Source organism: Oncorhynchus masou, unplaced genomic scaffold, assembly GCF_036934945.1.
Source record: "Oncorhynchus masou masou isolate Uvic2021 unplaced genomic scaffold, UVic_Omas_1.1 unplaced_scaffold_1221, whole genome shotgun sequence".
Lineage (NCBI taxonomy): Eukaryota > Metazoa > Chordata > Actinopteri > Salmoniformes > Salmonidae > Oncorhynchus > Oncorhynchus masou.
In genome coordinates, this window is record NW_027002009.1 from 103419 (window position 1) to 116608 (window position 13190).

A 13190-nucleotide genomic window follows, 5' to 3' on the forward strand; every position below is an offset into this window, starting at 1 on the left:
TCGTTTCCCTTCAAATGGGACGAGGGGCACGAGATGCATGAAGTGCTTTCATTTAAAAATGGTAAAACAGACATGGATGAAAATAACCTCAAAAGGAGACATTCTGTAATGTCGCCTCATGTAAAATATTTAATGTCAAATCCAACATGCTGGAGTATAGAGACAAATCCAACATGCTGGAGTATAGAGACAAATCCAACATGCTGGAGTATAGAGACAAATCCAACATGCTGGAGTATAGAGACATCCAACATGCTGGAGTATAGAGACACATCCAACATGCTGGAGTATAGAGACAAATCCAACATGCTGGAGTACAGAGACATCCAACATGCTGGAGTATAGAGACATCCAACATGCTGGAGTATAGAGACACATCCAACATGCTGGAGTATAGAGACAAATCCAACATGCTGGAGTATAGAGACAAATCCAACATGCTGGAGTATAGAGACAAATCCAACATGCTGGAGTACAGAGACATCCAACATGCTGGAGTATAGAGACAAATCCAACATGCTGGAGTATAGAGACATCCAACATGCTGGAGTATAGAGACATCCAACATGCTGGAGTATAGAGACACATCCAACATGCTGGAGTATAGAGACAAATCCAACATGCTGGAGTATAGAGACAAATCCAACATGCTGGAGTATAGAGACAAATCCAACATGCTGGAGTACAGAGACATCCAACATGCTGGAGTATAGAGACAAATCCAACATGCTGGAGTATAGAGACAAATCCAACATGCTGGAGTATAGAGACAAATCCAACATGCTGGAGTATAGAGACAAATCCAACATGCTGGAGTACAGAGACATCCAACATGCTGGAGTATAGAGACAAATCCAACATGCTGGAGTACAGAGACATCCAACATGCTGGAGTACAGAGACAAATCCAACATGCTGGAGTATAGAGACAAATCCAACATGCTGGAGTATAGAGACAAATCCAACATGCTGGAGTATAGAGACAAATCCAACATGCTGGAGTATAGAGACAAATCCAACATGCTGGAGTATAGAGACAAATCCAACATGCTGGAGTATAGAGACAAATCCAACATGCTGGAGTATAGAGACAAATCCAACATGCTGGAGTATAGAGACAAATCCAACATGCTGGAGTATAGAGACAAATCCAACATGCTGGAGTATAGAGACAAATCCAACATGCTGGAGTATAGAGACAAATCCAACATGCTGGAGTATAGAGACAAATCCAACATGCTGGAGTATAGAGACAAATCCAACATGCTGGAGTATAGAGACAAATCCAACATGCTGGAGTATAGAGACAAATCCAACATGCTGGAGTATAGAGACAAATCCAACATGCTGGAGTATAGAGACAAATCCAACATGCTGGAGTATAGAGACAAATCCAACATGCTGGAGTATAGAGACAAATCCAACATGCTGGAGTATAGAGACAAATCCAACATGCTGGAGTATAGAGACAAATCCAACATGCTGGAGTATAGAGACAAATCCAACATGCTGGAGTATAGAGACAAATCCAACATGCTGGAGTATAGAGACAAATCCAACATGCTGGAGTATAGAGACAAATCCAACATGCTGGAGTATAGAGACAAATCCAACATGCTGGAGTAAAGAGACAAATCCAACATGCTGGAGTATAGAGACAAATCCAACATGCTGGAGTAAAGAGACAAATCCAACATGCTGGAGTAAAGAGACAAATCCAACATGCTGGAGTATAGAGACAAATTCCAAGTTTCATCTTCCCAGTCCAAATAAATAAGTAGGGGAGGTCCATATTGTATTGTTCCATATTCTCATATTTACTGATGCCCTGTCTGTCTCTCTCTGCCCCCGTCTGTCTCTCTCTCTCTCTCTGCCCGCGTCTGTCTCTCTCTCTCTCTCTGCTCCCGTCTCTCTCTCTCTTTCTGCCCCCGTCTGTTTCTCTCTCTCTCTGCCCCCGTGTCTCTCTCTCTCTCTGCCCCCGTCTGTCTGTCTCTCTCTCTCTCTGCCCCCGTCTGTCTGTCTCTCTCTCTCTGCCCCCGTCTGTCTCTTTGTCTCTTCTCTCAGTATCTCAGTGCTGGCTGAGGATGATGATGATGAAGAGGAGAACGAGGGGCGGAGGGGGATCGAGGTGAGGGCTCACAAGGCGTCCCACACCAAGTACCTGATGATGCGTGGATACTGCGTTCCCGGGATCGTCAACCTCCGAAACCTCAACACCAACGACAGTATCGTGGTGGAATCATGCACCATGAGACTACATCTACGACACACACCTGTACACACGCTGTTTAATACCCAGGGTAGGTACACACACCTGTAAACACACTGTTTACTACCCAGGGTAGGTACACACCTGTACACACTGTTTAATACCCAGGGTAGGTACACACACCTGTACACACACTGTTTAATACCCAGGGTAGGTACACACACCTGTACACACGCTGTTTAATACCCAGGGTAGGTACACACACCTGTACACACACTGTTTATTACCCAGGGTAGGTACACACACCTGTACACACACTGTTTAATACCCAGGGTAGGTACACACACCTGTACACACACTGTTTAATACCCAGGGTAGGTACACACACCTTTACACACTGTTTACTACCCAGGGTAGGTACACACACCTGTACACACACTGTTTAATACCCAGGGTAGGTACACACACCTGTACACACGCTGTTTAATACCCAGGGTAGGTACACACACCTGTACACACACTGTTTATTACCCAGGGTAGGTACACACACCTGTACACACACTGTTTAATACCCAGGGTAGGTACACACACCTGTACACACACTGTTTACTACCCAGGGTAGGTACACACACCTGTACACACACTGTTTAATACCCAGGGTAGGTACACACACCTTTACACACTGTTTACTACCCAGGGTAGGTACACACACCTGTACACACACTGTTTACTACCCAGGGTAGGTACACACACCTGTACACACACTGTTTAATACCCAGGGTAGGTACACACACTGTTTAATACCCAGGGTAGGTACACACACCTGTACACACACTGTTTATTACCCAGGGTAGGTACACACACCTGTACACACACTGTTTATTACCCAGGGTAGGTACACACACCTGTACACACACTGTTTATTACCCACACCTAAACACACACACAACACATAAGAATTCTCTCTCCCTCATCTCTCTCTTCCCCTCCCTCCTCTCTCCCTCATCTCTCTCTTCCCCCTCCCTCCTCTCTTCCTTCCCCCTCCTTCCTCTCTCCCTCATCTCTCTCTTCCCCTCCCTCGCCCTCCTCTCTCCCTCATCTCTCTCTTCCCCCTCCCTCCTCTCTCCCTCATCTCTCTCTTCCCCTCCCTCCTCTCTCCTTCATCTCTCTTCCCCCTCCCTCCTCTCTCCCTTCCCCCTCCCTCCTCTCTCCCTCATCTCTCTCTTCCCCCTCCCTCCTCTCGCCCTCATCTCTCTCTTCCCCTCCCTCCTCTCTCCTTCATCTCTCTTCCCCCTCCCTCCTCTCTCCCTTCCCCCTCCCTCCTCTCTCATCTCTCTTCCCCCTCCCTCCTCTCTCCCTTCCCCCTCCCTCCTCTCTCCCTCATCTCTCTCTTCCCCCTCCCTCCTCTCTCCCTCATCTCTCTCTTCCCCTTCCCTCCTCTCTCCCCCATCTCTCTCTTCTTCTCCCTCATCTCTCTCTTCCCCTTCCCTCCTCTCTCCCTCATCTCTCTCTTCCCCCTCCCTCCTCTCTCCCTCATCTCTCTCTTCCCCCTCCCTCCTCTCTCCCTCATCTCTCTCTTCCCTTCCCTTCCCTCGCCCTCTCTCCCTCATCTCTCTCTTCCCCCTCCCTCCTCTCTCCCTCATCTCTCTCTCCCCCCTCCCTCCTCTCTCCCTCATCTCTCTCTTCCCCCTCCTCTCCCTCATCTCTCTCTTCCCCTCCCTCCTCTCTCCCTCATCTCTCTCTTCCCCCTCCCTCCTCTCTCCCTCATCTCTCTCTTCCCCCTCCTCTCCCTCATCTCTCTCTTCCCCTCCCTCGCCCTCTCTCCCTCATCTCTCTCTTCCCCCTCCCTCATCTCTCTTTCCCCTCCCTCCTCTCTCCCTCATCTCTCTCTTCCCCCTCCCTCCTCTCTCCCTCATCTCTCTCTTCCCTTCCCTCGCCCTCTCTCCTTCATCCTCTCTCTCCTCCTCTCAGACTCTCCTCCCATAGACTTCTCCAGACATGGTCCCTCTCTCCTCCCCGCTTTACTCTCCCATTCCCTCAAAGCCCATCCCTCCTCCTCCTCTCCCTCCTCCTCCCCCATCCCCTTCTCCCCCTCCTCCTCCGTAGAGGTGTGTGAGGGGCGTCTGGTGACTCAGAGAGGTTATAGCCCAGAGGACATTGGTGCTGTGGCAGAGCTGAGAGCTACGCTGGAGAGACACGGAGCCTTCGGATTGGACAGGTTGGACCTGGTGACATCACACACACACCTGGCCGACCCGAGAGACGGACGGACCAGAGGTCTGCAGCGGTACATACAGGTAGAGACACACTGAGACAGAACATACAGGTAGAGACACACTGAGACAGAACAGACAGGTTGAGGCACACTGAGACAGAACAGACAGGTAGAGACACACTGAGACAGAACATACAGGTAGAGACACACTGAGACAGAACATACAGGTAGAGACACACTGAGACAGAACATACAGGTAGAGACACACTGAGACAGAACATACAGGTAGAGGCACACTGAGACAGAACATACAGGTAGAGACACACTGAGACAGAACATACAGGTAGAGGCACACTGAGACAGAACATACAGGTAGAGACACACTGAGACAGAACATACAGGTAGAGGCACACTGAGACAGAACATACAGGTAGAGACACACTGAGACAGAACATACAGGTAGAGACACACTGAAACACACTGAGACAGAACATACAGGTAGAGACACACTGAGACAGAACATACAGGTAGAGGCACACTGAGACAGAACATACAGGTAGAGAGACACTGAGACAGAACATACAGGTAGAGGCACACTGAGACAGAACATACAGGTAGAGACACACTGAGACAGAACATACAGGTAGAGGCACACTGAGACAGAACATACAGGTAGAGGCACACTGAGACAGAACATACAGGTAGAGGCACACTGAGACAGAACATACAGGTAGACACACTGAGACAGAACATACAGGTAGAGGCACACTGAGACAGAACAGACAGGTAGAGGCACACTGAGACAGAACATACAGGTAGAGGCACACTGAGACAGAACAGACAGGTAGAGACACACTGAGACAGAACATACAGGTAGAGACACACTGAGACAGAACATACAGGTAGAGGCACACTGAGACAGAACATACAGGTAGAGACACACTGAAACACACTGAAACAGAACATACAGGTAGAGACACACTGAGACAGAACATACAGGTAGAGGCACACTGAGACAGAACATACAGGTAGAGGCACACTGAGACAGAACAGACAGGTAGAGACACACTGAGACAGAACATACAGGTAGAGACACACTGAAACAGAACAGACAGGTAGAGACACACTGAGACAGAACATACAGGTAGAGACACACTGAGACAGAACATACAGGTAGAGACACACTGAGACAGAACATACAGGTAGAGACACACTGAGACAGAACATACAGGTAGAGACACACTGAGACAGAACATACAGGTAGAGACACACTGAAACAGAACATACAGGTAGAGGCACACTGAGACAGAACATACAGGTAGAGGCACACTGAGACAGAACATACAGGTAGAGGCACACTGAGACAGAACATACAGGTAGAGACACACTGAAACACACTGAGACAGAACATACAGGTAGAGACACACTGAGACAGAACATACAGGTAGAGACACACTGAGACAGAACAGACAGGTAGAGAGAGACACACTGAGACAGAACATACAGGTAGAGGCACACTGAGACAGAACATACAGGTAGAGGCACACTGAGACAGAACATACAGGTAGACACACTGAGACAGAACATACAGGTAGAGGCACACTGAGACAGAACAGACAGGTAGAGGCACACTGAGACAGAACATACAGGTAGAGGCACACTGAGACAGAACAGACAGGTAGAGACACACTGAGACAGAACATACAGGTAGAGACACACTGAGACAGAACATACAGGTAGAGGCACACTGAGACAGAACATACAGGTAGAGACACACTGAAACACACTGAAACAGAACATACAGGTAGAGACACACTGAGACAGAACATACAGGTAGAGACACACTGAGACAGAACAGACAGGTAGAGACACACTGAGACAGAACAGACAGGTAGAGACACACTGAGACAGAACATACAGGTAGAGACACACTGAGACAGAACATACAGGTAGAGACACACTGAGACAGAACAGACAGGTAGAGACACACTGAGACAGAACATACAGGTAGAGACACACTGAGACAGAACATACAGGTAGAGGCACACTGAGACAGAACAGACAGGTAGAGGCACACTGAGACAGAACAGACAGGTAGAGACACACTGAGACACACTGAAACAGAACATACAGGTAGAGGCACACTGAGACAGAACATACAGGTAGAGACACACTGAAACACAACAGACAGGTAGAGACACACTGAGACAGAACATACAGGTAGAGACACACTGAGACAGAACATACAGGTAGAGACACACTGAGACAGAACATACAGGTAGAGACACACTGAGACAGAACATACAGGTAGAGGCACACTGAGACAGAACATACAGGTAGAGAGACACTGAGACAGAACATACAGGTAGAGGCACACTGAGACAGAACATACAGGTAGAGACACACTGAGACAGAACATACAGGTAGAGGCACACTGAGACAGAACATACAGGTAGAGACACACTGAGACAGAACATACAGGTAGAGACACACTGAAACACACTGAGACAGAACATACAGGTAGAGACACACTGAGACAGAACATACAGGTAGAGCACACTGAGACAGAACATACAGGTAGAGAGACACTGAGACAGAACATACAGGTAGAGGCACACTGAGACAGAACATACAGGTAGAGACACACTGAGACAGAACATACAGGTAGAGGCACACTGAGACAGAACATACAGGTAGAGGCACACTGAGACAGAACATACAGGTAGAGGCACACTGAGACAGAACATACAGGTAGACACACTGAGACAGAACATACAGGTAGAGGCACACTGAGACAGAACAGACAGGTAGAGGCACACTGAGACAGAACATACAGGTAGAGGCACACTGAGACAGAACAGACAGGTAGAGACACACTGAGACAGAACATACAGGTAGAGACACACTGAGACAGAACATACAGGTAGAGGCACACTGAGACAGAACATACAGGTAGAGACACACTGAAACACACTGAAACAGAACATACAGGTAGAGACACACTGAGACAGAACATACAGGTAGAGACACACTGAAACAGAACAGACAGGTAGAGACACACTGAGACAGAACATACAGGTAGAGACACACTGAGACAGAACATACAGGTAGAGACACACTGAGACAGAACAGACAGGTAGAGACACACTGAGACAGAACATACAGGTAGAGACACACTGAGACAGAACATACAGGTAGAGGCACACTGAGACAGAACATACAGGTAGAGGCACACTGAGACAGAACAGACAGGTAGAGACACACTGAGACAGAACATACAGGTAGAGACACACTGAAACAGAACAGACAGGTAGAGACACACTGAGACAGAACATACAGGTAGAGACACACTGAGACAGAACATACAGGTAGAGACACACTGAGACAGAACATACAGGTAGAGACACACTGAGACAGAACATACAGGTAGAGACACACTGAGACAGAACATACAGGTAGAGACACACTGAAACAGAACATACAGGTAGAGGCACACTGAGACAGAACATACAGGTAGAGGCACACTGAGACAGAACATACAGGTAGAGCACACTGAGACAGAACATACAGAGGTAGAGACACACTGCACACTGAGACAGAACATACAGGTAGAGACACACTGAAACACACTGAGACAGAACATACAGGTAGAGACACACTGAGACAGAACATACAGGTAGAGACACACTGAGACAGAACAGACAGGTAGAGAGACACACTGAGACAGAACATACAGGTAGAGGCACACTGAGACAGAACATACAGGTAGAGGCACACTGAGACAGAACATACAGGTAGACACACTGAGACAGAACATACAGGTAGAGGCACACTGAGACAGAACAGACAGGTAGAGGCACACTGAGACAGAACATACAGGTAGAGGCACACTGAGACAGAACAGACAGGTAGAGACACACTGAGACAGAACATACAGGTAGAGACACACTGAGACAGAACATACAGGTAGAGGCACACTGAGACAGAACATACAGGTAGAGACACACTGAAACACACTGAAACAGAACATACAGGTAGAGACACACTGAGACAGAACATACAGGTAGAGACACACTGAGACAGAACAGACAGGTAGAGACACACTGAGACAGAACAGACAGGTAGAGACACACTGAGACAGAACATACAGGTAGAGACACACTGAGACAGAACATACAGGTAGAGACACACTGAGACAGAACAGACAGGTAGAGACACACTGAGACAGAACATACAGGTAGAGACACACTGAGACAGAACATACAGGTAGAGGCACACTGAGACAGAACAGACAGGTAGAGGCACACTGAGACAGAACAGACAGGTAGAGACACACTGAGACACACTGAAACAGAACATACAGGTAGAGGCACACTGAGACAGAACATACAGGTAGAGACACACTGAAACACAACAGACAGGTAGAGACACACTGAGACAGAACATACAGGTAGAGGCACACTGAGACAGAACATACAGGTAGAGGCACACTGAGACAGAACAGACAGGTAGAGACACACTGAGACAGAACAGACAGGTAGAGACACACTGAGACACACTGAGACAGAACATACTGGTAGAGACACACTGAGACAGAACATACAGGTAGAGACACACTGAGACAGAACATACAGGTAGAGACACACTGAAACACAACAGACAGGTAGAGACACACTGAGACAGAACATACAGGTAGAGACACACTGAGACAGAACAGACAGGTAGAGACACACTGAGACAGAACAGACAGGTAGAGACACACTGAGACAGAACATACAGGTAGAGACACACTGAGACAGAACATACAGGTAGAGACACACTGAGACAGAACAGACAGGTAGAGACACACTGAGACAGAACAGACAGGTAGAGACACACTGAGACAGAACATACAGGTAGAGACACACTGAGACAGAACATACAGGTAGAGGCACACTGAGACAGAACAGACAGGTAGAGGCACACTGAGACAGAACATACAGGTAGAGGCACACTGAGACAGAACATACTGGTAGAGACACACTGAGACAGAACATACAGGTAGAGACACACTGAGACAGAACATACAGGTAGAGACACACTGAAACACAACAGACAGGTAGAGACACACTGAGACAGAACATACAGGTAGAGGCACACTGAGACAGAACAGACAGGTAGAGGCACACTGAGACAGAACAGACAGGTAGAGACACACTGAGACACACTGAAACAGAACATACAGGTAGAGGCACACTGAGACAGAACATACAGGTAGAGACACACTGAAACACAACAGACAGGTAGAGACACACTGAGACAGAACATACAGGTAGAGGCACACTGAGACAGAACATACAGGTAGAGGCACACTGAGACAGAACAGACAGGTAGAGACACACTGAGACAGAACAGACAGGTAGAGACACACTGAGACACACTGAGACAGAACATACTGGTAGAGACACACTGAGACAGAACATACAGGTAGAGACACACTGAAACACAACAGACAGGTAGAGACACACTGAGACAGAACATACAGGTAGAGACACACTGAGACAGAACAGACAGGTAGAGACACACTGAGACAGAACAGACAGGACAGAACATACAGGTAGAGACACACTGAGACAGAACAGACAGGTAGAGACACACTGAGACAGAACATACAGGTAGAGACACACTGAGACAGAACATACAGGTAGAGACACACTGAGACAGAACATACAGGTAGAGACACACTGAGACAGAACATACAGGTAGAGACACACTGAGACAGAACATACAGGTAGAGGCACACTGAGACAGAACATACAGGTAGAGGCACACTGAGACAGAACATACAGGTAGAGACACACTGAGACAGAACATACAGGTAGAGACACACTGAGACAGAACATACAGGTAGAGACACACTGAAACACAACAGACAGGTAGAGACACACTGAGACAGAACATACAGGTAGAGGCACACTGAGACAGAACAGACAGGTAGAGACACACTGAGACAGAACATACAGGTAGAGACACACTGAGACAGAACATACAGGTAGAGGCACACTGAAACACACTGAAACAGAACATACAGGTAGAGACACACTGAGACAGAACAGACAGGTAGAGACACACTGAGACAGAACATACAGGTAGAGACACACTGAGACAGAACAGACAGGTAGAGACACACTGAGACAGAACAGACAGGTAGAGACACACTGAGACAGAACAGACAGGTAGAGACACACTGAGACAGAACATACAGGTAGAGGCACACTGAGACAGAACATACAGGTAGAGACACACTGAAACACAACAGACAGGTAGAGACACACTGAGACAGAACAGACAGGTAGAGACACACTGAGACAGAACATACAGGTAGAGACACACTGAGACAGAACATACAGGTAGAGGCACACTGAGACAGAACAGACAGGTAGAGACACACTGAGACAGAACATACAGGTAGAGACACACTGAGACAGAACACAGGTAGAAACACACTGAAACAGAACATACAGGTAGAGACACACTGAGACAGAACAGACAGGTAGAGACACACTGAGACAGAACATACAGGTAGAGACACACTGAGACAGAACATACAGGTAGAAACACACTGAGACAGAACATACAGGTAGAGACACACTGAGACAGAACATACTGGTAGAAACACACTGAGACAGAACATACAGGTAGAGGCACACTGAGACAGAACATACAGGTAGAGGCACACTGAGACAGAACATACAGGTAGAGACACACTGAGACAGAACATACAGGTAGAGGCACACTGAGACAGAACAGACAGGTAGAGACACACTGAGACAGAACAGACAGGTAGAGACACACTGAGACAGAACATACAGGTAGAGACACACTGAGACAGAACATACAGGTAGAGACACACTGAGACAGAACATACAGGTAGAGACACACTGAGACAGAACATACAGGTAGAGACACACTGAGACAGAACATACAGGTAGAAACACACTGAGACAGAACATACAGGTAGAGACACACTGAGACAGAACATACAGGTAGAGACACACTGAGACAGAACATACAGGTAGAGGCACATTGAAACAGAACATACAGGTAGAGACACACTGAAACAGAACATACAGGTAGAGACACACTGAAACAGAACATACAGGTAGAGACACACTGAAACAGAACATACAGGTAGAGACACACTGAAACAGAACATACAGGTAGAGACACACTGAAACAGAACATACAGGTAGAGACACACTGAAACAGAACATACAGGTAGAGACACACTGAAACAGAACATACAGGTAGAGACACACTGAAACACACTGAAACAGAACATACAGGTAGAGACACACTGAAACAGAACATACAGGTAGAGGCACACTGAGACAGAACAGACAGGTAGAGACACACTGAGACAGAACAGACAGGTAGAGACACACTGAGACAGAACATACAGTTAGAGGCACACTGAGACAGAACATACAGTTAGAGGCACACTGAGACAGAACATACAGGTAGAGACACACTGAGACAGAACAGACAGGTAGAGACACACTGAGACAGAACAGACAGGTAGAGACACACTGAGACAGAACATACAGGTAGAGACACACTGAGACAGAACATACAGGTAGAGGCACACTAGAGACACACTGAGACAGAACAGACAGGTAGAGGCACACTGAGACAGAACATACAGGTAGAGGCACACTGAGACAGAACATACAGGTAGAGACACACTGAGACAGAACATACAGGTAGAGACACACTGAGACAGAACATACAGGTAGAGACACACTGAAACACAACAGACAGGTAGAGACACACTGAGACAGAACATACAGGTAGAGGCACACTGAGACAGAACAGACAGGTAGAGGCACACTGAGACAGAACAGACAGGTAGAGACAGAACACTGAGACACACTGAAACAGAACATACAGGTAGAGGCACACTGAGACAGAACATACAGGTAGAGACACACTGAAACACAACAGACAGGTAGAGAGACACACTGAGACAGAACATACAGGTAGAGGCACACTGAGACAGAACATACAGGTAGAGACACACTGAGACAGAACAGACAGGTAGAGACACACTGAGACAGAACAGACACAGGTAGAGACACACTGAGACACACTGAGACAGAACATACTGGTAGAGACACACTGAGACAGAACATACAGGTAGAGACACACTGAAACACAACAGACAGGTAGAGACACACTGAGACAGAACATACAGGTAGAGACACACTGAGACAGAACAGACAGGTAGAGACACACTGAGACAGAACAGACAGGTAGAGACACACTGAGACAGAACATACAGGTAGAGACACACTGAGACAGAACATACAGGTAGAGACACACTGAGACAGAACAGACAGGTAGAGACACACTGAAACACAACAGACAGGTAGAGACACACTGAGACAGAACATACAGGTAGAGACACACTGAGACAGAACAGACAGGTAGAGACACACTGAGACAGAACAGACAGGTAGAGACACACTGAGACAGAACATACAGGTAGAGACACACTGAGACAGAACATACAGGTAGAGACACACTGAGACAGAACAGAGACAGAACATACACTGAGAGACACACTGAACAGAACAGGTAGAGACACACTGAGACAGAACATACAGGTAGAGACACACTGAGACAGAACATACAGGTAGAGACACACTGAGACAGAACAGACAGGTGACACACTGAGACAGAACAGACAGGTAGAGGCACACTGAGACAGAACATACAGGTAGAGGCA

At 47.3% G+C, this 13190-nt stretch overlaps 1 protein-coding gene across 1 annotated transcript in view; it reads left to right on the forward strand.

Annotated features, from left to right (window-relative positions):
- LOC135529969 (general transcription factor 3C polypeptide 1-like) overlaps positions 1 to 13190 on the forward strand; it is a 120780-nt gene that overhangs the window by 92821 nt on the left and 14769 nt on the right. Inside the window, 2 exon segments of the mRNA XM_064958368.1 lie at positions 2064 to 2299; positions 4180 to 4505. Coding sequence (XP_064814440.1) covers positions 2064 to 2299; positions 4180 to 4505 — 562 coding nt within the window.